The sequence below is a fragment of the Bufo gargarizans genome, chromosome 2 (assembly GCF_014858855.1).
Source record: "Bufo gargarizans isolate SCDJY-AF-19 chromosome 2, ASM1485885v1, whole genome shotgun sequence".
Taxonomy (NCBI): Eukaryota; Metazoa; Chordata; class Amphibia; order Anura; family Bufonidae; genus Bufo; species Bufo gargarizans.
Window position 1 is genome coordinate 105,785,194 of NC_058081.1, and position 26,445 is coordinate 105,811,638.

General features: G+C 45.9%; 1 protein-coding gene across 1 annotated transcript in view; it reads right to left on the bottom strand.

Annotated features, from left to right (window-relative positions):
• SMAD3 (SMAD family member 3) overlaps positions 1-22,609 on the bottom strand; it is a 102,504-nt gene extending 79,895 nt beyond the window's left edge. Inside the window, exon 1 of the mRNA XM_044279373.1 lies at positions 22,188-22,609. Coding sequence (XP_044135308.1) covers positions 22,188-22,393 — 206 coding nt within the window. The 5' untranslated portion in view covers positions 22,394-22,609. The remainder of the gene's footprint in view (positions 1-22,187) is intronic.
• Between the last annotated feature and the right edge of the window lie 3,836 nt (positions 22,610-26,445).

Consider the following 26,445-nt stretch of genomic DNA (forward strand, 5'->3'; position numbering starts at 1 on the left):
TTTCTGAAAAAAAAAAACTTCCTTATATACTTTTTGTATCAACTGCAATTTTTCAAGATCTCTGCTTGTCGTCATTAAAATTAAAGGGATTGTACGCTTTTTTTTTTTTTTTAGGGGGGGGGGGGCGAAGAGGGTTAAGCAAACCACCTCCTTGCCTCCTGAGCAGACCTGCGAAGGGAAGCATACTTGGCTTCACCTGCCCCGATGGGCTCCCAGTGCAACACAGAAAGGACAATAGGACATATTTTTTGGGTGGAACGGACATACAGATGTGGACAGCACACAGTGTGCCGTCTGCATTTTTTTCGGTCCTATTGAAATGAATAAGTCTGCATCTGATCCGCAAAGAATGTGGATCGGAGGCATACCAACAAATATGGTTGTGTGAAGGGGGCCTAAACTACACAGGGTTTGTTTGTAGTCTGTTACCATAGAGATGCATACATCTGCATAGGAGCTGTAGACAAAAACTAAATGTGGACGCTTTGGAGTACTATTTGCTTTGTTTTCCATCTTACGTGTACAGTGAGAATGTCTAACTATTTAAAACCCATTCCAATTTTTGGTTTTAAAAAAAGAAAAAGAAAAGAAAAGGTTACACAACGAGGGAAACCCTTATTCCCAACTCAGAGAAGCCCGCTGCGGGGGCAGCTAAAGTATTATAGAATTCTGTCCTGTGGTCGATGTGTTGACCACTTTCCCAAACATTCGGCTGAGATCATCTTGCCACCTCTATGGTCCAGGACACAGATCTTGTCGCTGCTGCCCTCTGTCCTCCTCTGACCAGGATCCAAACCAGATGTGAACAGAGCCTTAGTGCTGCTACAGATTTTTTATGAAATTTTTCGGAGGATAGTGTGAAATTATATAAGAGTTATATAATGCCAGCAAAAAACTGTGAGAATTAATATGTAAGAATGTCTGGAAATATTCAAGTGGCGGTAAATACTGCAGCACGTCATGTTGACTCACACCTTCTGTGTCAGCATTTCAGAGGTATAGTTAAAGACCCATCTGTACCAGCTAATGATGCCAATCCCAGCCTTCCTTTCAAAGTGGATGAATCAGTAAGGGCTCATGCACACAACCGTGTGCCGGCTGTGCCCGTATTGCAGCCCGCTGTGTGCGCATCATATTACGCAATCCGTAAGATATGGAGTAGAGGCACAGAGCGGAAGGCCACGGAATCACTACTAGGCACTTTTACTGACCGCAGAGGGAGCACTGACCCATTCAAGTTGAATGGGTATGCATCAGTCAGCGCAGGCCACACGGACAGTGCCCCAAAATTGCAGTCCCCAATGCACAGCACCGGTGGCACACGTTCACATTGCCCTTAAAGGGGTTGTCTCATCATGGACAATGAGGGCATATTGCTAGGATATGCCCCCATTGTCTTATAGATGCAGGTCCCACCGCGCCCTCCATTCATTTTCTATGGGGCCGCCGAAAATAGTCTAGCACTGGTTAGGCTTTTTCCATCGGCCCCATAGAAATGAATGGGAGCGGGGGCCGCGCATGCACGGTACGCTCCCATTTACTTCTATGGGAGCCGGTCGTTCTTGATATAGGTGCGGGTCCCAGCGGTGGGAACCGCACCTATAAGACAATGGAGGCATATCCTAGCGATATGCCCCCATTGTCTATGATGAGACAACCCCTTTAAGGCTACTTTCACACTAACAGCAGCCTTCCGGTGGGGGAACAGCCTGCCGGATCCGTGCTGCCGCTAGTGCACCGTGCCGCCGGAAGTCCGCTCCGGCCCCATTCACTATAATGAGAGCGGGACAGAGCTCCAGCCGCAGCACGACAAACATGCAGAGAGGCGGCCAGAATAAAACTACGACTGTTCCCCTGTCGGAGAAGGCTGCCGCTAGTGTGAAAGTAGCCTTAGCTTTCAGCATTAGCAGAACATATAAATTATTTTAACAAATGGTTCCGTTATTTTGAGCCTCCATTAAGATCAGTTTGCATCACTTTAGGAGAGATTTATCAAAACTGGTGTAAATAAAAACTGGCTTAGTTGCCCATAGCAACCAATCAGACTCCAGTTTTTTTTTTCCGATAAATTTCCCCCTGTGTGTCACTTCCAACAGAGATCAGTTATTTTTGACGTGAGAAAGTCCTGCAAAAAGTAATTTTTCTCCCGTCAAAATCAACTGCTCAGAATAGCAGATCCATTATTTTTTTTTCGCTGTTTTTCTGACGGATCAGAAGAACGGAAAACTACACGGTTATATGAACTTGGTCTAAGGAGGTTATATACTGCTTACTTGGGGTGCCTTCAATAGCTGAAAAGATGCGTGCAACTGTTACGTGTCGCATTGCAACACAACTGATAATTATTAGAACGTCACGTGACTTTCTTGTCGCACACAGTGTTCACCTAGCCATACCCTTAAAGGAAATCTGTCCCCATGATCTTGGATTATTATCTGCAGTAACACATAAGTAGTACTACACGTAAGCTTGGGGAAGAGTCATCAAAACTGGTGTAAAAGGAAAACTGGCGTAGTTGCCCATAACAACCAATCAGATTCCACTCCATCATGATAGAACAGCACAGCGGTCCTGACTGTGTTTCAGTGCAGCTCTGACAGCGGGGGAGCGGTGGAAAAATAAAGAGCAGTGATCTGAACTTATGTACAGTACTACTGCAGATAATCGTGGTGACAAATTCCCTTTACAAGGGAATCTATGCAAACATGGTTATCAGTGTGCCGCGGCAGACCCGCTCCGTTTGTTTCGTCGGTGTCCCAAAACCAAGCCATACTTTTCTTGTGACAATCTGGCCCTCTGATCCTGAGAAATGCATCATTTGTGGGTGCACTCCGTTTGGTGCACCAAACTGCATCATCACTACTGGCTCTGAAATCTCAAGCATAGCCAAACAAGAGGGAGAGGCCTGGACAGAGTCACAGATGGACCGACAGGTCAGCAAACGGAGCGGCTCTGCCATGGCGCACCGATATCCATACATGCATAAAAATAAAAAGAATTATTGCTGTGGGTTAGGTTTCCAGACACCTACCCTACATGGCGGCATGCTTAGTTTGAAACAGATTTTGTAGGCGACAGACTCCCTTTAAGGGCTCATGTAGACAGTCGTAAGTGTTTTGCAGTTTGCAAAACATGGATACCTGCCGAGGGCATGCTGCTATTTTTTTTCCTACTCCTGCAGAAATGTCCTATCCTTGTCTACAAAACGGATAAGAATAGGACACATTTTATCTCTTTTGCGGGGCCGCGCAACGGACTTACGGATGCAAACAGCATGCAGGAGAGTCCGTATCTTTTACGGCCCCGTTGAACTGAATGGGTCCGAATCCCATCTGCAGAAAAAGCAGAAAGGATGCGGACAGAAGCTACGGCTGTGTGCATGAGCCCTAAGGGTGTAGTGACACGTAGTAGGAAATTCGGCCATGGATTTGCTGCAGATTTCACCCTATGCATTGCAAAGGATGAAATCCTTGGGGGGAGATCCGCACAGCATGCTGCAGATTTTAATCCAGATTTTTTTGCAGCAGGTGGATGTGTACTGTAAGACGCTGGCACTGTAACACTACTTATGGTTTTTAATATGATTTTGAGCTTGTGCGGCACAGGTTATAGTCGATTCTCCAGATATCATTCGCCTTTGCCCAGTGTATGAAGCTAATTACAACTTGTGAGCTTTGAAGCCTCCAGACCTGAGCACCCCAAGTCTACTGGGCATACATGGATCTAAATATATCTGCGTCGTCTCCGGTGAGCACTGGGCTGAGTGCACACAGAAGGAGCTGTGTGTGCACCACTCCCTGCGCACAGATTCCAAAGTCACATGGGTTGTGGTTACAGAGGAAAACTATTTATTGCCTGAGCAATGGAAAGAAGCTTCTGTTGGGGAAACTCAAACCGATCACAAGCCCGCTCAGCTATATGGGGTGCGTCTGAGCAAGCATTTAAATCCCTCCGTCACCCCGAACAAAGCAAGAATGTGTTTGAAATATGCCACAAACTCCTTTTGCAGCATGAAATAAAGCAAGGCTGGCCAAATCGCATGGGATGGGGTGACGATTATCGCCGGATGTACCCTTTACAGCAGATTTATTGATCAAGGGGCAAATTTACTAAGACCAGCTTTTTTACGCTGGTCTTAGTTTCCTCGCTGCACTGTCTTTAGATTAATCTACTTTATGACGAGGCGTGCGCCTTGTCATAAATTACGCGCATCGGTGGCGGTCCTTGCGGCTGGCGTAAAAACTACTCCAGCCCCTGGCTGGTGTAGTTCTTCTCTGACATTTCCGCCTAAGGCCTCTTTCACACGGCCGTAGTGCTCCCGTGGCCGTATTTCGGGTCCCATACGGCAGTTCCACAATACACAGGGCACCGGCCGTGTGCATTCTGCATCATGGATGCGGACCTATTCACTTGAACGGGTCCGCAAATCCGGAGATGCGGTAAGGAGCGGTAGCACTGCGGAGTGCTTCCGTGGTGTTCCGTTCCACAAAAATATAGAACTTGTTCTATCTTTTTGCAGAACAGATGGATTGCGGACTCTATTCAAGTGAATGGGTCCGCGATCCGCATGCGGCTGCCCCATGGTCAGTGCCCGTATCACAGCAGTCAGTCAGATGTAAAGGGAAAGCTTTTAGTGGCGTTTTAATGCTGAGGTTTTTTTTCCCCACCTGCAGGTTCTGATGTGTTTTTTGACTTTGCAGGAGAAAACGCCAGTTCCAGTTATTAGCTGAAGGTCTATGAGAAATACAAAACACAGGACACGCTTTTTTTGCCTAGTGGCATTTTGTTAATTAGGTGGGGGGTTTTTGGGTGAACAAAAACACCAGAGCAAATTTGTGTGTGAAAGGGCATTAAAAGGTGATGTCTCACTTCAGCAAGTGGCATTTACCACGTAGAGAAAGTTAGTACAAGCCACTTACTAATGTAATTTGATTATCCATATTGTTTCCATTGATGGCTTGATTCATTTTTTCCAACACACTGTACACTGCTCGTTTCCATGGTTACGACCATGTAATCCATCCTAGAGATATGCCCCCATTGTATGTGATGGGAATGCCCCTTTAAGGGTTATCCTTTGAAAATGACTATTGTGCAATGAATAGAGCCTTAAATGAAGTATCATTGCAATATACATGCAACAAAGAATATTTTTTTTTTACTTATACATATATTTACCTCTCTGGTAGCTCCCCCTGCTGTCTATCCTTCTGGTCCACCTTCTGCAGCTTCCCCGCTCTCTTCCCCTTCTCAGTGTTGGCACAGTAATCTTATAGTGAAATGGCCCAGATACCTTTCATTCATTTATCTCTACTTAAGGGAACCTGTCATGTGGATATTTGATTATAATCTAACTAATTATATACAATCATTAACTACTATAAAGTACCTTAGATGTATTAACTTACTGGTGTGACAGATGGTTACCTCATAATATACACACAAAGATGCTGCATGCTAATGAGCTGATTTGAGTCCAGCGTGATGTCATTGAATCCAGCGTTTATTTAATTCGGAGATATAGCCACTCCCCTGCCCACCTGCTGCTGGTTCATATGGAAAAATAAAAACTGTCATTCAGCAGCAGTTGGGCGGGGAGAGTCAGGAGCTCATAAATATTCAGGACTCATCATTATCAGCTGGAGCTTTTCAATACAAGATGTTGGCAGATTGACTGGGCCAATTAGAGAAAGTGACCCAGCATTTTACTAAGAGAATCAGTCACTTATTTATGTTGCCCTTAGTTAGGACACCATAAAACTGGTGACAGGTTCCCTTTAAGTCATAGTAATATATACCTATAGCTCTTTCTCTAGACAGTGGAGAAACAGATAAAATAATAGCGTGCACGGCTACTCCAGATATTTTTTAATTCTTGGGATTAGAGATGAGCGAAGCGACTTTGGATGCTACATCCGAAGTCACTTTGCTAAAAAATTTGTTATAATGCTGTACGGAGATCCCTCTCCGTACACCATTAGAATGTACCGCCTCCGATGAGGTGAAGTAATTGATTATTAAAGTGAAAAACCTAGGAACTGAACTTGGCTTTGGTTCCAAGGTACCACTCTGAACCAAAGCAGAGTTTGGTTCCATGCATTGAAGTGGTTTTTCACTGTAATAATCAATTACCGAAGTTATTCAACGAAGTCTCGCACAACTTTGTGAATAACGGAATTTGCCTCAATCGGAGACAGTACATTCTAATGCTGTATGGAGAAGGATCTCCGTACAGCGTTATAATGAATTTTTTTGCGAAGCAGCTTCGGATATAGCACCCGAAGCTCACTTCACTCATCTCTACTTGGGATAGCCCCTTTAATAAAATAAAGCTTATGGCTGGCCACACATATGTGATATATAATGGCCCCCTATAGGGCCAGATGTGAATACAATTCACAGATCATCAAAACTGGAGAAATCTGAGATAAGGCATGGACACAATAGGACTGACCCACTACAACAGCATTTAGGAGTTCAAGAAGAGAACCTCCTCTTCAGTGGTCAGCGGAGTAGATCTGCTGGAGGAATCTACCGCACATGGCGGAATGCTTACTTTTAGGCCTAATGCACATGACCGTATCTGTTTCTTCAAATCGCGGAAATCCAAAACACAGATACCGGCCTTGTGCATCTCACATTTTCCCTTCCGCAGGTCCCACAGTCTGTTTCATATGCAAACAAGTATAGGACATGTTCTATTTTTTTTATATACCCCCTGCAGCCCCCCCTTGAAATTAGCGGAGTGGCTGGTCGCACATAAGCATGGCCGCTCTATTCATTTCTATGGGCACAGTTAAAGGGGTTCTCCGGAAAATGAAAATACTTAAATATTACTTTATTATAAATATATTACCAAATGCCTTACATTAATTAGTTATAATGGCTCGTTTTGTCTGGGGAGCAATCATTAGGAGAAATAAAATGGCCACTGTCCTATTAGTACACACAAAACCTGTCCTAATCACACAGGAGGACAAGTTACTTCACAACACTGAGCTAAAGCGCTGCCTCATCCTCCTCTCTGCTCTGACTGTCAGGGATTATGATGCTGAATACGCCTGATAAGACCTTTAGCTGATTCTCTGTTGGAATTGAGTTCATGAGCAGATGTGGCTAATGAGCAGCAGCACTTGTATGCAGTCTCCATTACCACAGCTCCTCATCACCACAGTCTGTCCTGTCCATCCTCCCTGTACTTCATGTCTCCTCATGAACTCCATTCCCACATAGATTCAGCTAAATATCATATTAAACTCTATTCAGGATCATAATCCCTGACAAGCAGAGCAGAGAGGAGGATGAGGCAGCTCTTTACCTCAGTGTTCTCAAGTAACTTGTCCTCCTGTGTGATTAGGACAGGTTTTGTGTGTACTAATAGGACAGCGGCCATTTTGTTTCTCCTAATCATTGCTCTCTAGACAAAACGAGCCATTATAACTATTGAAAGGTATTTGGGAATATATTTATAATAAAGTAATATTCATGTATTTTCTCTTAATTCCCGGAGAACCCCTTTAAGGGAGACCGCAAAGTAGCATAGTACCCGCCTCCAAAAGAGCCTAGGACAGCCCTATACACTGCCCGTCTGTGCCAGTGATATCACCGGGCTCACTGCTAGGCAGTAGCCTCTACCTAGCATTGTGTTGTGAAGCCCGGTATGTCACCGGCTCACAACAAACTGCGGTTCCCGCTGCGCGATGCAGCCAGGCATAGGGGAGCATTGGAGCAAGGAAATGCTCCGACGCTCCTCTCATACATACTAAACTATTACAGATGAGGTGATATCCAGGTTCAGCCCTGAACCCAGACAAACCCTTTAAGCGCTGTACTCTGCTATCTCCAGAATTCCCATAGAAACTAATGGAGCAGCTGGCAGGTTTGCTCATTTCAGGGGGCTGTAGGGGGTACAGTGCCCCTGTTCTTGTGATCGGTGGTGGTCCCAACAGTAGGGCGCCCACTTATCTAATAGTTATCCCCTAGCCCAGTGGTGGCGAACCTATGGCACAGGTGCCAGAGACGGCACACAGAGCCCTCTCTGTGGGCACCCCCACCGTGGAAAAAGTCTATGGTGTACCAATATGCCTTAGACTTTTCATGCCATTCATCAGCGCAGGGCGCACTATGAACAGCACAGGCGGCGCACAATTATAAAGTACAGTCGTGGCCAAAAGTTTTGAGAATGACACAAATATTCGTTTTCACAAAGTTTGCTGCTAAACTGCTTTTAGATCTTTGTTTCAGTTGTTTCTGTGATGTAGTGAAATATAATTACACGCACTTCATACGTTTCAAAGGCTTTTATCGACAATTACATGACATTTATGCAAAGCGTCAGTATTTGCAGTGTTGGCCTTTCTTTTTCAGGACGTCTGCAATTCGACTGGGCATGCTCTCAATCAACTTCTGGGCCAATTCCTGACTGATAGCAACCCATTCTTTCATAATCACTTCTTAGAGTTTGTCAGAATTAGTGGGTTTTTGTTTGTCCACCCGCCTCTTGAGGATTGACCACAAGTTCTTAATGGGATTAAGATCTGGGGAGTTTCCAGGCCATGGACCCAAAATTTCAACGTTTTGGTCCCCGAGCCACTTAGTTATCACTTTTGCCTTATGGCACGGTGCTCCATCGTGCTGGAAAATGCATTGTTCTTCACCAAACTGTTGTTGGATTGTTGGAAGAAGTTGCTGTTGGAGGGTGTTTTGGTACCATTCTTTATTCATGGCTGTGTTTTTGGGCAAAATTGTGAGGGAGCCCACTCCCTTGGATGAGAAGCAACCCCACACATGAATGGTCTCAGGATGCTTTACTGTTGGCATGACACAGGACTGATGGTAGCGCTCACCTTTTCTTCTCTGGACAAGCCTTTTTCCTGATGCCCCAAACAATCGGAAAGAGGCTTCATCGGAGAATATGACTTTGCCCCAGTTCTCAGCAGTCCATTCACCATATTTTCTGCAGAAGATCAATCTGTCCCTGATTTTTTTTGGAGAGAAGTGGCTTCTTTGCTGCCCTTCTTGACACCAGGCCATCTTCCAAAAGTCTTTGCCTCACTGTGCGGGCAGATGCGCTCACACCTGCCTGCTGCCATTCCTGAGCAAGCTCTGCACTGGTGGCACTCCGATCCCGCAGCTGAATCCTCTTTAGGAGACGATCCTGGCGCTTGCTGGACTTTCTTGGACGCCCTGAAGCCTTCTTAGCAAGAATGGAACCTCTTTCCTTGAAGTTCTTGATGATCCTATAAATTGTTGATTGAGGTGCAATCTTAGTAGCCACAATATCCTTGCCTGTGAAGCCATTTTTATGCAACGCAATGATGGCTGCACGCGTTTCTTTGCAGGTCACCATGGTTAACAATGGAAGAACAATGATTTCAAGTATCACCCTCCTTTTAACAGGTCAAGTCTGACATTTTAACCCAATCAGCCTGACATAATGATCTCCAGCCTTGTGCTTGTCAACATTCTCACCTGAGTTAACAAGATGATTACTGAAATGATCTCAGCAGGTCCTTTAATGACAGCAATGAAATGCAGTGGAAAGGTTGTTTTGGGATTAAGTTAATTTTCATGGCAAAGAAGGACTATGCAATTCATCTGATCACTCTTCATAACATTCTGGAGTATATGCAAATTGATATTATAAAAACTTAAACAGCAACTTTTCCAATTTCCAATATTTATGTAATTCTCAAAACTTTTGGCCACAACTGTACATGGAAGATATACTATATTGGACTGTAGTATTCAGGTTAAATTGCCGTGTTGGCACTTTGCGATAAATAAGTGGGTTTTGGGTTGCAGTTTGGGCACTCGGTCTGTGAAAGGTTCGCCATCACTGCCTTAGCCTCTGGATAAGGGATAACTTGAAAGAACTGGAATACCCCTTTAAACTGATCTTGGAGGTGACAGACTCCCTTTAAAAGGTTGTACATGATACGGCTGTGTGCATGTGGACTAAAGGATATATCCCTGGGTTATTTTCTCACAGAGCTTACCATCTAACTTCACCGAGATAACCTCATTTTCTGAAGGGCCAAGGGATTGAACCCAGTGTTAACCCTAGACTGAGTTCAGTAAGCAGGTTACTTCCTCTCTGGCAGAGAACGGTTTTTATTTGCAATTCTGGAACTAAACCAAAACCCATCTGTACATTTACATCTAAACGCTGCCCCATTAACCCTTTGCACGGGGACTGATGATCATTAAATGAAAAACTCTATTGTTTTCATTTGCAAAAAGCCTCCACATTTGCGCTCGCAATTCTACATTTAGAGTTGAAAATTTGGTTCCTGAGCGTAGAAGTGCAGCTGCGGGAGGCAATAAAAGGGAACACATCTAGCCGGCTGCTCCTCGCCCCCTCTGCACTGTGAAGGTTTCGTAGTGAGAATAACATCTGCATATACAGAAATCCACATGTACAGATGGTTATCATTAATTGAAACGGGGCTCTTATATTGCAACCTGATACAACAGGATGGGGGGTTTAACAAGACTGCAATTATGCTGAATTTAAACATTGAAAAGTACAGCCCTCCGACTTGTTATGCCAAATCCTCAGGAGGCAGAGAAATCTATGCAGCTGATCCCCACTCGCTGGTGAGAAGAGCAGACCCAGATATTATGTGGGTGACATTAATACAATTACCGCTAGAGAAAGTTCCTATAGTAAGGACCCGGGGAGCCTGGCCAAAGAATGCCCTAACGCCTTGCTGTTTTATCACAGGACCTTTTTTTTTTTTTTTAAACACCGATTTCACACAATAGATGTGAATGCTCACGTGTACAGGTAGGGTCGGGCTATTTACAGCTACCACCATACTCATTTCCGGGACTGTAGTACTTCGCTTCAAATCTGGTAAAGTCAGTAGCCCCGGCAAGAGCTAGTCAGCGACTCTTACTAATGCCAGCCATCCCAGGCACCCTGTATGTCTTCCGTATCCATTCCGTTTTTGCGGAACCATCTATTGAAAAAGTTATGCCCAGCCCAATTTTTTCTATGTAATTACTGTATATGCCAGACAGAAAAACGGAACAGAAAAACAGAACGGAAAAACGGAAACAAAAAAAAACGTGAAAAACGGACCGCAAAACACTGAAATAGCCATACGGTAGTATGAAAGAGGCCTAAAAGGTCCATTCACACGTTCCTTAGTGTATTGCAGATCCCCCATAGAACTTCCTATTCTTGTCCACAATTGCGGACAAAAATAGGACATGTTCTATTTTTTGGAGGAGCTGCAGCCCAGAAGTTCGGGGCCGAAATGCGGATGCGGAGAGCACATAGTGTGCATAGAGTCCTCTAGCCACCACCTTGCGGGGCTCCGTTCTCGATATGGGGACCCGCACCTATAAGACAATGGGGGCATACCCTAGCGATATGCCCCCATTGTCCATGATGAGACAAAGACCCATCACTGGCGGTGGATTGCCGAAGTTATAAAGAAGTGTTGGCCTCTACATAACTTCAGCGTATCCAGCAGCTTCTGAGCGGTCTTACATTTAGATCTTTTTCTACACCTGAAACAGGCATAGAAAATGGTAAATGAGACGGGTCTGCCATCCTGTCCCCTTTCCCGCCACACCCATTTATTTAGACCTAGAGTGAGCGGGGAGAAGTCACAGATTACGGCGCAACTACCCATTGCACTGCAATCTGCTCCTGAAATACGTCAAACTAAGCGTATTTCAGCTTGATAAATGACCCCCACAATTTCTAGCCATAGTCAACAATGATGCTCTCATCTGAACTCATCTAAAGGGACCCTGTCATCACATTTTAGTCCCTTCCTAAACTGTCCATAAAGGTGAAGTTAGAAAATAGCATACATGTATATGTTTGTAGTAAGTGAGATAAATATCTGTACCTGCGGGGTACTCCCCGCTGTGCTGCCTACCCTGCCTGTTTTTTTTTTTTAAATAGCGCTCCTGCGCCCAGTTATGGCCCCCTGCAAATTTCACGCTCAGTATGCTAATACTGAGCATCGGAGCAATAAGGAGGAGACTGAGTCTTTCTCCGCGGGCATCTCCTTCTCCTTGGCTGTGACATTCTGAGCTGCGATTGGACAGCGCTACAGCCAGGGAGGAGAAGACACCCATGGAGAAAGACTCAGTCTCCTCCTCATTGCTCCGATGCTCAGTATTAGCATACTGAGCACGAAATTTGCAGGGGGCCATAAAGGGGCGCAGGAGCGCTATTTTAGAAAAACAGGCAGGATGGCAGCACAGGTACCCCGCAGGTACAAATATTTATCTCACTTACTACAAACCCATGAAAGGTCCTCTTTAACTACTCAAGAAGTTAAAGGGGTTCTCCGTGAAAGATTTAACATGGCCACCAGCAGCCTGTCCTAGAATGCAAGCAGGACTGGTTGCGTCCGCCTGCAGAGCTGTGTAGGGGGTGAGGGGACGGGGCCTCACATGCAAGTTGCAGAGCACAATGCGTAGTACTACACATTGGTGAGCATTCCTGCTGGCGGCCATTCCAGAAAGACCATCTTTAATATAAAGTGCGCCCCTCATGACTTAATTTCCATCTCTTGGACCGGGATACATTATTACAGCTTCAGCAGCATCCAGGTACATACATCTCACTGCACTGTGCATATTACACACAATATTTTACAATTATAGGGGTTGTCTCACTTCAGCAAGAGGCACTTATGTAGAGAAAGTTAATACAAGGCACTTACTAATGTATTGTGATTGTCCATATTGCCTCCTTTGCTGGCTCGATTCATTTTTCCATCACATTCTACACTGCTCATTTCAATAGTTACTACCACCCTGCAATCCATCAGCAGTGGCCGTGCCTACAGACTATAGGAAAAGGTACCAGCCTATGCACACTCCCGCCCACCAGAGAGGCCATTGCCTTTTCCTATAGTGTGCAAGCAAAAAAAATAAAAAATCCGCTCTGGTCCCTCTAGACCAGGGATGCTCAACCTGCGGCCCTCCAGCAGTTATAAAACTACAACTCCCACCATGCCCTGCTGTAGGCTGATAGCTGTAAGCTGTTCGGACATGCTGGGAGTTGTAGTTTTGCAACAGCTGGAGGGCCGCAGGTTGAGCATGCCTGCTCTAGACACATAGAAAATCACTATTCAGCCAATTCCCACTGTGACCTGTGACTGGCTGAGTGGTCACTTCCTGTGACTCGTGGCAGTTTTCAAGGGAGTTATGATATTTTTTTAAATAACCTTTAAAGAAATGAAGACTATGGGAAAAATAGGCAACTAAAGACAGCATTTTAACTATCAATATTCCAGAATATCTCAGTCTACAAAGTTCCTTCCAACTGAAAGTATCACTGAACGCTTCCATTTCTCAATAATCTAAAGGGATCCAGTAGATTCAGGATTTATGAGATTGTACCGATCAGATATTCCAGTAACAGGGCGCAGTCAATCGCATGGCACCAGGAGCAGGGGAGACGCTTATCAATACACTTTGGCAGGGAAGGCTTGTTCAGGATGAGGCAGGATTTGACGTCTTCCTAGGCAATAAGTTACCACATCTGGGCACGGTTCACACCTGTGTCTCAGCGCAGCCGCACCCTGCCACTCACCGCTAGCTCCACACGACCGGTGTGTGTGTAAACAAACCCAGGAATGTGCTCTGCATGAGACTGCGACAGAGAGCGTGAACTACAATATCCGATATGCTGGTGAATGAGCGGCGGGTAAACAGATCATCACAGCCAGTGCCAAAGGTGCAGCATGTGCATGGGGAGCAGTGCCAACGTATGTAAAGCAGGTCGCACATGGGAACAAACAGCAGCACAAGTTTTCCCTTTCCATGACAGACTTCTACATATTCATACAGATAGGAGGAGATGCCTGGGCATCACCACTAGACTGGCAGGTTACATGCATGGGTACATGTCGGGACAGGTGAGCATCAGATTGAATTCCCTTTTATTTTGCAATTTCTGGTTTACGTATAAGACAGAAACACAATGTCACAGGCTGATGTCACTTATGTGATCCTGCAAGGCTACATGCACACAACCGTATGTGTTTTTTGGTCAGCAAAAAATAAATAAAAAAAACACAGATGACATTCAGAGGCCATCCGTATTTTTTTGCGGATCCATTGTAACAATGCCTAAAACGGACAAGAATAGGACATGTTCTATTTATTTTTTTTGCGGGGCTACGGAACGGACATACTGATGCGGACAGCACACAGTGTGTTGTCCGCATTTTTTTTTTTGCTGACCCATTGAAATGGGTCTGCATCCTTACCGTAAAAAAAAAACGGACACGGAAACAAAATACGTTTGTGTGCATGTAGCCTAAGGCCTCATACACACGACCATTGTTTTGGTCCGCATCCAAGCCACAGTTTTTGCTCAGTGTGCTGTCCGCATCCGTTGCTCCGTTCCATGGTCTGCAAAAAGAATATAACCTGTCCTATTCTTGTCCATTTTGCAGACAAGAATAGGCAGTTATATCAATGGCTGTCCGTGCCGTTCCGCAATTTGCTGACCGCAAAACACACAGCGGTCATGTGCATGAGGCCTAAAGGGATTGTGTTGCCATGATTCTGGACTACTATCAGCAGTAGTACAAGCATAGCACTGCACATAACGAGTCCAGATCGCCATGTTTTATGTTCCTCCTGCCCAGCGTCCCCCCTATCTGTCAGAGCTGCACTGAAATACATAACCTGGACTGTAGTGTTGCGCTAATATAACGGAGAGGACTCCTGAGCGCAAGCACAGAAGTCCTTACAATGTATTTCAGTGCAGATGTAAACGCTGACAGTGGGGCAACAGAGCGCAGTAAGAAAATAAAAAAGTAGCAATCTGGACTCCCTATCTGCAGTACTACTCATGTATTATTGTAGATACTGGTCCGCAGTCGTGGTGACAGATTTCCTCTACGTTGCTCTATGATGGAAGTGAATGGGATACTTTGCACATCTGCCTTGTCCACCTTTTCTCTACTAGGGTTGCACCAAAACTGCCATCAACTAAAGCCTTGTCGTGATCTGCAGCCATGCTTGAATTTCTAGCAAAACACGTGGCTGCATTGATGGGTAACGCAATGTGGCAAGTGAAGCCCGATTTACTCGCTCATTAGTCCCATAGGTTACATGGATGAACAACTGATCCTCAACAGGAAGCTTCAGATCAGACGACATTTTGGCCCTATATTGGAGGTATAGATCCCACTGCGAGAAAGCTGCGACATATCCCACCGTATAGGCATTCAGTGGGAGGCATTACCAATGTAGGTATACAAGTACAAGACGAGCTATGAACCCTGGAGGTGCAACGCATGCAGTTCTCTCATCAGTCCTTCAGTTTATGTATAAGCTCTACCATGGACAGGATAGATCTCACTGTCAGCAAAGACCATGAGAAGCTGGAGGCCTGTGGCCTCCTGAACACTAGGAGTGCTGCCGCTCCGCCTGGGATCCACAAGATCACGCACAGTGGATCGTCCACGTTGATATGAAAAGTGAAGTCAAATCTCATAAACCATGCCTTGGGATCAGTGATAACTTTTAGGCTTCAGCGAGACGGTCATAACCCCATGTCTTAATATCTGTATTGTGGCCACAAGTCTGGGATCAATGGCAGGTCTTGTCACCAGAACTAAAAGCATGGATGGCACCATGGCCATGTGAATGAGGCCCTCTAGATGGCAACCCATTTTCTACTAGGTTATATTAGTCTTGTATGTATTCTAAATTCTACCACATCTTATTTTCTGTCTACATACCCATGAACGGCGCTGATAAACTTACCCGTATATATTAGATTAATGTCAGGGGAAATGAAGACTGAGCATGGTGGATTTTACCATACCTGATCCCTCATTGTGCAGGGAGATAAGCAGTCATCAGAAGTATATAGTGGCTGCTCGTCTCCCTCAACCCACAGGGAAAAAAAAAATTATATATACAGTACAGACCAAAAGTTTGGACACACCTTCTCATTCAAAGAGTTTTCTTTATTTTCATGACTATGAAAATTGTAGATTTACACTGAAGGCATCAAAACTATGAATTAACACATGTGGAATTATATACATAACAAAAAAAGTGTGAAACAACTGAAAATATGTCATATTCTAGGTTCTTCAAAGTAGCCACCTTTTGCTTTGATTACTGCTTTGCACACTCTTGGCATTCTCTTGATGAGCTTCAAGAGGTAGTCGTCACCTGAAACGGTTTTCACTTCACAGGTGTGCCCTGTCAGGTTTAATAAGTGGGATTTCTTGCCTTATAAATGGGGTTGGGACCATCAGTTGCGTTGTGGAGAAGTCAGGTGGATACACAGCTGATAGTCCTACTGAATAGACTGTTAGAATTTGTATTATGGCAAGAAAAAAGCAGCTAAGTAAAGAAAAACGAGTGGCCATCATTACTTTAAGAAATGAAGGTCAGTCAGTCCGAAAAATTGGGAAAACTTTGAAAGTGTCCCCAAGTGCAGTCACAAAAACCATCAAGCGCTACAAAGAAACTGGCTCACATGCAGACCGCCCCAGGAAAGGAAGACCAAGAGTCACCTCTGCTGCGGAGGATAAGTTCATCCGAGTCACCAGCCTCAGAAATCGCAGGTTAACAGCAGCTCAGATTAGAGACCAGGTCAATGCCACACAGAGTTCTAGCAGCAGACACATCTCTAGAACAACTGTTAAGAGGAGACTGTGTGAATCAGGCCTTCATGGTAGAATATCTGCTAGGAAACCACTGCTAAGGACAGGCAACAAGCAGAAGAGACTTGTTTGGGCTAAAGAACACAAGGAATGGACATTAGACCAGAGGAAATCTGAGCTTTGGTCTGATGAGTCCAAATTTGAGATCTTTGGTTCCAACCACCGTGTCTTTGTGCAACGCAGAAAAGGTGAACGGATGGACTCTACATGCCTGGTTTCCACCGTAAAGCAGGGAGGAGGAGGTGTGATGGTGTGGGGGTGCTTTGCTGTTGACACTGTTGGGATTTATTCAAAATTGAAGGCATACTGAACCAGCATGGCTACCACAGCATCTTGCAGCAGCATGCTATTCCATCCGGTTTGCGTTTAGTTGGACCATCATTTATTTTTCAACAGGACAATGACCCCAAACACACCTCCAGGCTGTGTAAGGGCTATTTGACCATGAAGGAGAGTGATGGGGTGCTGCGCCAGATGACCTAGCCTCCACAGTCACCGGACCTGAACCCAAATCGAGATGGTTTGGGGTGAGCTGGACCGCAGAGTGAAGGCAAAAGGGCCAACAAGTGCTAAGCATCTCTGGGAACTCCTTCAAGACTGTTGGAAGACCATTTCAGGTGACTACCTCTTGAAGCTCATCAAGAGAATGCCAAGAGTGTGCAAAGCAGTAATTAAAGCAAAAGGTGGCTACTTTGAAGAACCTAGAATATGACATATTTTCAGTTGTTTCACACTTTTTTGTTATGTATATAATTCCACATGTGTTAATTCATAGTTTTGATGCCTTCAGTGTGAATCTACAATTTTCATAGTCATGAAAATAAAGAAAACTCTTTGAATGAGAAGGCGTGTCCAAACTTTTGGTCTGTACTGTATATATAAATTAAAATACATGCAGACAGAGGCTTTCCTAAAAGACATGGGAAGAGATGATCCCAAACCATCCGGACAGTTTATGCTCAGTTACCAGGCGCGGGTGGCTATGACGGACCAGGAGTGCCGCTGTGCTAGGAAAAGCAGAGACAGAACCACACTGCTACAACTGCACTGCTGCCCCAAGATTAGCATGGGCCCCAGAGGTCGGACCCCCACCCAATCATAATAGGATGCCATCCCTTCATGACATACATAGGGCTACCCTTTCACAATACAATCATGCTGAGTTCCTTCTATGCACAGTGGATGATGGAAGTGTACTTTTTCTGCACTGGTATATTTGTCCTACAAGAGTATTTCACTCACAGGAAATTCGCCCGTTTCCTGCCCATTACTGATCAGATGGCAGCTGGGATCTATGCCCTAGATAAATGAGCAGATGACATAACAACTGGGGGGGTTGTGTATTTAGAGGCAAGAAATTCCTTCAATTGGATTATACCTTCAGTGAGGAATGGCTAAAATCCAGCTTTACAACTGTGCTATTCTCAGCACTGGGCTCGGCCGCCCCCCTGCCGTTCCCATACATGTGCTCACATGCCCTCCTTGCCCGGGACACTTTGGTAACATGCAGATTACGTGCCTTTCTGACACAGAACACGCAGAGAGATGGAAGCGCGATCACGGACGCCTTGGCCACATGCCACCTGTAAATGTATGATGGCAGTAACACCGAAGCCTTAGAGCCGTCGGAAGGAAAACCCGCAGAACGTCCAAATGATCAACACCTTTCTGCGTGACCACGGACATGACACTGCATCCAGAAGAGTCATACATGGAGGGGTACTCAACTGCTCTGTCACGCTGGCCACAGATTATCTGGTACCTCACTAACACCATGTGCTGTAAAGCACCCGCAATCCTCCCTGTCGCACCATTTATGCCGATTTCAGGGTCCGTGCTTATGTATATATCTATATGTACATGTCACACGTGCACAGACCTCCTCCTTCCCTCCTTGGATCTTGGGGACCAGATTTGTCAGGGTTGTCTGGGCTACAGATACTGAGGACCTACCCTCAGGATATCAGATTGGTGGGGTCTGATGCCGCCATCCCCCATCAGCTGTTTTGTGCCGCCATGCTGCTGGAAACTATACAGTGTACGGAGCTGGAAGCAACAGGCTCGGTACATGTTTTAGTTTCCAGTACAAGCATACTGCAGCTCAGCTCCTATTCACTTGAAAAAGATCACAGCTGCAGTACCCAGGCATGGCCACTACACAGCGTGTGGAGCTGTCTGGCGCTAGCCCTGTACACAGCATCATTTGTAGCGTCACTGCGGCAGGATAGGGCCTCCAACGAATGGATATTGATCCCCGATCCTCAGGATGGGTCAAATATTTGCAGCCTGTACAATCCACTCAAAAGGAACAAGATCCCTTTAAAAGGGGTTGTACAGTAATATAAAGACATGGCTGCTTTCTTCGAGAAGGAGCACCACATCAGTCCATTAGAAGAGGTAGGGGATGTCAAAATTGCATATGCTTTTCAGACGACTCCTTTAAAAGATTTGCCCCAAACTAGGAAAATAAAAAAAATAGTCTTTCTACCACAACAGCGCCGCGCCAGTCCGCAGGTTGTGTGTGGTATGGCAGCTCAGACCAATTTACAGTATTGGAGCTGAGGTGCCGTACCACACACAATACTAGATGAAACTTGCTGACGTGACACCTCGGAAGTACCTGGAGATGCCTGCTCAGCCCATTACTGTGTGAGGACCTGGACCAGGAAGCAGAGACCAGTGGGGACTGGGTAAGTGCAGCAATGGCGAAGGCAAGGGATTGGCGAATAACATTTTAACTCATTCTGCCCCTTATGTAAAAAGCTTTATTTCACTACGTTATCTAACAACCCCTTTACGCACTCCATGCTTTTAAGAAATATAGAAAAAAGGGAGCTGACTTCTTGGGAACCTCTTTTGACTCACTAGTATGTACAATGCATTCAGAAAGTCAGACCCTTTCATTTTTTTAAAATTTTGTTATGTTGCGGCCTTGTGCTAAAAAAGATTTTGAAAAAAAATCTAGTTTTCCCCATCCTTCTGGACTTAGTACCCCATAATGAGAAAGGGAAAACAGGATTTTAGAAATGTTTGCAAATTTACTAGAAAGGAAAAAACTAAAATTTCACATGGACATAAGTATTCAGACTCTTTGCTATGACACTTGAAATTTAGCTCTGGGGGCCTCCCATTTCTCTTAGGCCTCGTGCACACAAACGTTGTTTGTTTCCGTGTCCGTTCCGTCTTTTTTTTTGCGGATAGGGTGCTGTCCGCATCAGTATGTCCATTCCTTTGCCCTGCAAAAAAATAGTGCATCTCTATTTTTTTCTAGTTTGCGGACAAGGATAGGCATTATTACAATGGATCCGCAAAAAAAAAAAAGATGCCATACGGAACACAAAACACATACGGTCGTGTGCATATAGCCTTAAAGCGGTTATGCACTTTGTTTTAACTGATGATCTATCCTCTGGATAGATCATCAGAATCTGACCGGCGGGGGTCCGACACCCGGGACCCCCGCCGATCAGCTGTTTGAGAAGGCAGCGGCGCTCCAGATGCACCGCGGCCTTTTCACAGTTTACCGCCGGCCCACTGACGTCACGACTAGAATCTCTGTTCACTTGAATGGAGCTTAGCCGCGCCCAGGCCAGTTGATACTAGTCGTGACGTCAGTGGGCCGGCGGTAAACTGTGAGAAGGCCGTGGTGCTACTGGAGCGCCGCTGCCTTCTCAAACAGCTGATCGGCGGGGGTCCCGGGTGTCGGACCCCCGCCTATCAGAAGCTGATTATCTATCCAGAGAATAGATGATCAGTTAAAACAAAGTGCAGAACCCCTTTAATGATCTTTGAGATGTTTCTACACCCCGACTTTAGTCCACATGCGGTAAAGTCAGTTGATTGGACATGATTTGAAAAGACACAGCCCTGTCTACATAAGGTCTCACAGCTGATAATGCATATCAGAGCAAAAACCAAGCCATGAGGAGGAAAGAACTGCCTGTAGAGCTCAGAGACAGGATTGTGTGGAGGCACAGATCTGGAGAAGGGAACAAAAGAAATTTCTGCTGCACTGAAAGTCCCCAAGAGCACAGTGGCCTCCATAATTCTTAAAAGGAAGAAGTCTGGAACAACCAGGACTCTTTCTAAAACTGCCCCCTCCCCTCCAAACTAAGTAACTGGGGAGAAAGGCTTTGCCTCAATTCTAAGCATCATGTCTGGAGGAAACCAGGCACCGCTCATCACCTGCCTAATACCATCCCTACATTGAGGCATGGTGGTGGCAACATCATACTGTGGGGGTGTTCTACAGCAGTTTGGACAGGGAGACTGGTTAGGGTTGAGGGAAAGCTGAATGGAGCAAAGTACAGAGATATTCTTATTGAAAACTTGATCCAGAGTGCTCTGGTCCTCAGACTGGGCTAAAGTTTCATCTTCCAACAGGACAACAACCCTCAGCACACAGTCAAGACAACACAGGAGAATCTTAGGGGACAACTCTGAATGTCCTTGAGTGGCCCAGCCAGAGCCCGGACTTGAATCCAATCGAACATCTGGAGAGACTGTATAATAGCTGTCCACCGACGGTCTCCATCCAACCTGACAGAGCTTGAGAGGATCTGCAGAGAATGTCAGAAAAGCTCTGAATCCAGGTGTGCAAACCTTGTGGTATCACAGAAGACTGGAGGCTGTAATCACTGCCAAAGGGGCTTCTACTACGTCCTGAGTAAAGGGTCTGAATACTTATGTCAAAGCAAGATATTACCTTTTCCTTTTCAATAAATTAGCAAAGATTTCTAACATTCTGTTTTCACTTTTGCATTATGGGGGATTGAGGGCAGAATGATGGGAAAAACTTGAACTTCTTTTTTTATTTTAGCACAAGGTCGTCACATAACAAAATGTAAAAAAGTGAAAGAGTCAAGACTTTGCGAATCTGAGGTATATGTGTATACAGAGAGAGTCGACATCTGTAAACATAGCAATCCACCAGGGACATGGCCACTGAACCTCCAGGGGTTGTCACCTAGCCTCTAGACCTCACTATGCTGTGATACAGTAGGTCTCGGGGGCTGGGTGACAGCCGCTGAGGAGTCTTAACACCAGCCATGTTGTTGTCATCCACCTTTCACAACTTATAGACGCGGTTACACTAGAATATAGTAGAAGGTAATGAATCGCTAGGCAGACATGTCAGCCGGGAACCTCGGGGGCTGGGTCATATTAATGGCAGCCATGTTGGTCGTCACCCAAATATCAATAAGACATTCGTGAATGACTTTAGAGAGAAGGACGGCTACAGAACTTTTTTATTTTTGGTGATAGAAATGATATGATATGAAGTAGGGCAGACTGTTCACAATGTGACGGTACTATAGGACACGAGTGTATTCCTACCAATAAGATGCCATAGTGCTCTGTGCCCCCCATGGGTACAGCAGCCTTTCACCATAAGCCTTGGGGCGCAGAAGGTCTCAGGACTCTGGGCCCAGTGGTCACATAGGCATGTGCTGCCACTGGGTACCAAGCACACTAAGAAGCAGTGCTGTGCCAGCATGGCTGGCTGGCAGCCCTCACCTGGGGATGGTGATGCACTTGGTGCTGATGCTCTGGGTGGCCAGTGCCTTCTCCAGCTCGTCCAGCTGGCCAGTCTTCTTCAGCTTCTTCACCAGGCTCTTCACCGCCTTCTCACACCACTTCTCCTCCTGGCCATTCTGCTCTCCCTTCTTCCAGCCCAGCAGCCTCTTGACAATTGGGGGAGTGAAGGGCAGGATGGAGGACATGGCAGCCCCCTGTAGGAAAAGATGCAGGCTAGAAAGAGTGGGCAGCAGGGCGCGGAGAAGTCTGTCCGTGTCCGGTGAGTGTCCCGTGTCACTGCCCTGTGCCAGCCTCTACCTGCCGCTCATTGCCCGCACTTCTCCCTCACTCTGCCTCCAATTCTCTTCTAACTTTTCATCCCCCTCCGTCTGAGCCGCGTCACCTCCCCTCCCTCTGAGGGTATTCCTCCCCCCACCCCTGACACCGGTCACTCCCACGTTGTCCCGCAAACACCCCTGTGGCCACGCCCCACGCAGTGACGGCCTGTTCTATACAGCGCCTATAGGCCAGTGGCTACGGAAAGCGATGGGGTGGGGCCAGACATGATTGACAGGTCCGGCGAGATTAATGCGCCCGGTGACGCGGCTGTCTCTGGTCACTTTCCCTTGCGTGGGTGGAACATGTTGCTGTGGGCTGCCGTGCGCTCCGTTATCTGGTCTTGTAGTTCCACCAGCCCTTCATATAGTAGTTACCATTCCGTGCCAAGCTCAGTGTACACGTGTTTATAATAAAGATTTCCAATATAACTCTACAGAAGTGTGTAAGGTTAACCTAGTCCATGCAAGAGCTGTACTCAGATATCATAGGGCCCCATAGTAAAATGTAAAATCGGCCCCCTATCCTCAGGATAGGTCATAAGTACCATATCAGTGGGAACCAGGAAACCCCCCAAATGATTATTCCCTATCTAGTCTGCTCCTATCCCACAGTAAATGATTACCCCCCTCAGGAAGCCCGCCGCTGTATGTGTATGGCGGAAGAACGGGATCCGAAAAGGCGATCCACTGCGCCCAGAGCAACTGTCTGCGAACAGAGATAAGGCCGAGTGGAGAAATTTAAAGGGGTTATCCAAGACTAAAATATGTCCCCCATATTCCCGGGCCCATCACAATGAATATATGTCACGGACGTACCGAGACATACGGACGTCCCGGCGACAGTGAGTGGCAGGAGATCTGTGAGACTGGCAACACGTGGTTTGATCTGACAGGTTTTCCTTTTGGATCAATAGGCGTCTGTGTTGTTTCTGGTAATGGCCACACCCCTTGCCTCAGGTGTTGCTTATGTGGTCATTTACCCTTCCTTATTTATAGTTGCTTCTCCCACTATGCTGTGCGGTTTATAGCTTATGTGCCTGTGGATAGTTTGTGGTTGGATCTCGGCTGAGTTCCTGGTGCTTCCATAGCCTCTTTGTAGTTAAGTCTTTCCTTTCCCTTTTGTATTTAGTTTTTTGTTTTGGTTCTGTGTGCTGCATTTCCCTATTGTTTGTATTAGGCCTGAAGTAGACTCCTGTTCGTCCTTCCTTTTGGAGGAACAGGTAGTCTCGTCCCTGCCATTAGTACCAGGGTCCTATAGGGCTAGATAGGACTCTAGGTATTCCTGCGTATGAACTCACCTACCTCTGGGATCTGTTCATACTGGTAGTCAGTCAGGATTTTGGTTAGGGTTTTCACTAGGAGGTGTCCATCTTTCTTCTCTAGTTCTCAGTCCTGATTCCCTGTTTCCCCCTTCCCTCCTATGCTCGGTGTGGGAGCATGACAATATACTTACCTGGCTCCCTGCACAGCTCCTGGTCCCCGCACCGCCGCTGCTGCTTCTCCCTGTGTGCGGATGGATGAAAACATCCGGTGTCGGGGGAGGAGCAGCCATTGGCTGGCGGTTAACGGGGACGAGCCTCCCTAGCATCTAAGATGACACTAGGGAGGCTCGTCCCCGGGGACAGGGAGTAGCAGTGGCGCGGGGAGCCAGGTAAATATTCAGTGTGAAGAGCCCGGCCATATGGGAGACATTTTTTAGTCTCGGATACCCCCTTAGATGCCGTGGTCAATTGTGGCAAGCCTCTACAGTAAAATAGAAATTCTCTTATACACTGCAATGGTACTTCATTGCCGTGTAAGGGAAAAGCAATATGAAGATCGCATATTCAAGTCCCCTAAGGGGACTTAAAAAAAGGAGAAAAAGAAATGCAAAAAAAGTTACCTTTACTGTTCTTCTTCTGGGTCCCACTGTGCACTGTGTCCTGACCGCACACAGCAGCAAGAGGTAGTGCACATAGGCACGCACTATGACCTGACGCTGTGCGCCGTCAGGTCACAGTACACAGCGGGACCCAGATGAAGTGATAGAGCGATTAGTCCTGGATCTGCAGCGCCGTCCATAGCAAGTTTATTTTTTTTGTAACATCTGATCTGAGGTCTGATGGGGGTCCAATCTGAGGCTGATTTGGGCTGAGACTGATTGGGGGTCTGAAGCGAGTCTGATGGGAGCTGGGGGGTCCAATCTGAAGCCAATTGGACTGATGGGGGGCTGATCTGAGGCTAATGGAGGCTGGGGAGGCCTGATCTGAGCCTGATGGGGGTCTGATCTGAGGCTAATGGAGGCTGGGAAGGCCTGATCTGAGCCTGATGGGGGTCTGATCTGACACTGATCTAAGGCTGATGGAAGTTGGGGGGGTCTGATCTGAGGCTGATGGCGCTTGGGGGTCTGATCTGAGGTCTAATGAAGAATAGGGGTCTGATTTGGGGGTCTGATGAAGCATGGGGATCTGATTTAGGGGTCTGCTCTGAGGTCTATTGGAAAATATTTTGTTTTCTTATTTTCCTCCTCCAAATCCTAGGTGCGTCTTATGGTTAAAAAATAAAGATCACCGGCATTGACAAAACGCCCAAACTATTAAAATATAAACATATTTATCCTGCATAGTGAACACAGTAATGGAAAAAAAATGGGCAATTTGATGTTTTTTGTTGCTTCGCCTCCCAATTTTTTTTTATAAAAGTTGATCAAAAAGTCATACACACTCCAAAATGGTATCATTAAAAACTACGGATTACCCTGCAAAAAATGAGCCCTCACTGGCTTTTCTTTAATGCCTCTTTTCCATTTGTATGAAATTTCGACTTCATCACAATATGGAACAATTGCCACAAGTATAAATGGAGTCAAGGTGAGGAGCTGTAGTTGTAGAAGTGGCGGAATCATTATAAAAGTAATCCACCCTTAGTAAATCAGCTGACAGAGAAGATACTGTACTTGTGATCCACCCTTTAGCTTTCCCTGGAACGGTTCCAGCTACACATGGGTAACTGTCCGACAAAATCTCTTGTTGTTTTTCAATAGTTATTATAGTTAAACCTGTGTAATAAATGATGCCCTTGCAGGTTATGCCTGGGAGCCTATGAGTCAGTACTAGAATACCTGAGTCACCGCATGCTTCATAGCTTGTTTGTTATGTCAGTATTTGTCTTGTACGGCTGAAGAGGAATTGACCTCTCTGTTATGCCTAAAAGGTGAACTCCATGCTCTGCAAAAATGCTAAATAAACCTAATGAACGTTATATTACAGGATAATTACATTTCCTGACAAACGGCTTCCATAATATATTGGACCAAGTGTAAATATTCACTGATTAAATATTGTTTTTGTCAACAGAATCCAATTGTCTAGTCTGCCACAGATTAACATTGTCTATTTTAGTCGCTGAATTTTGCCATAGCCATTTTGTCATAGCAGGACTAAAGACAAATAGTTATTTTCTGTCCAAAATGCGTAAGCTTCTCTAGCAGGTACTACTTATGTGTTTCGGCAGTGGGTGTGGAACCAGGGGCGAAGCTAAAGGCTCGTGGGCCCTGGTGCAAGAGCTCAGCTTGGACCCTCCTTCCTTCAGTGCTTTGTGGCCAGGGGCAGAGAAGCACATTGCCTTCATGCTGCCTAAGGCAAACATTGAAACGGCACCCCCCTGTCCGAATTCTTGACCTAACCCCTTTCCCTCCAGCCAGAGGTGTAACTTGACCAGCATGCACTTTCTATAATACTGGTGTCTTCTTATGTGGAACAAGGGTCTTTGGGCCTCCTCAGGCTCATGGGCCCAGTAGCGACTGCTACCTCTGCACCCCCTTCTAGCTACGCCCCTGTATGGAACCACTGTGTTAACCAACAGGTTTGACTTGGGCTAATCCTAAAAGTGTTATCCTGACAGTCCCCTGGTTTTCACCCTTTAACCCTTATACAGGGATC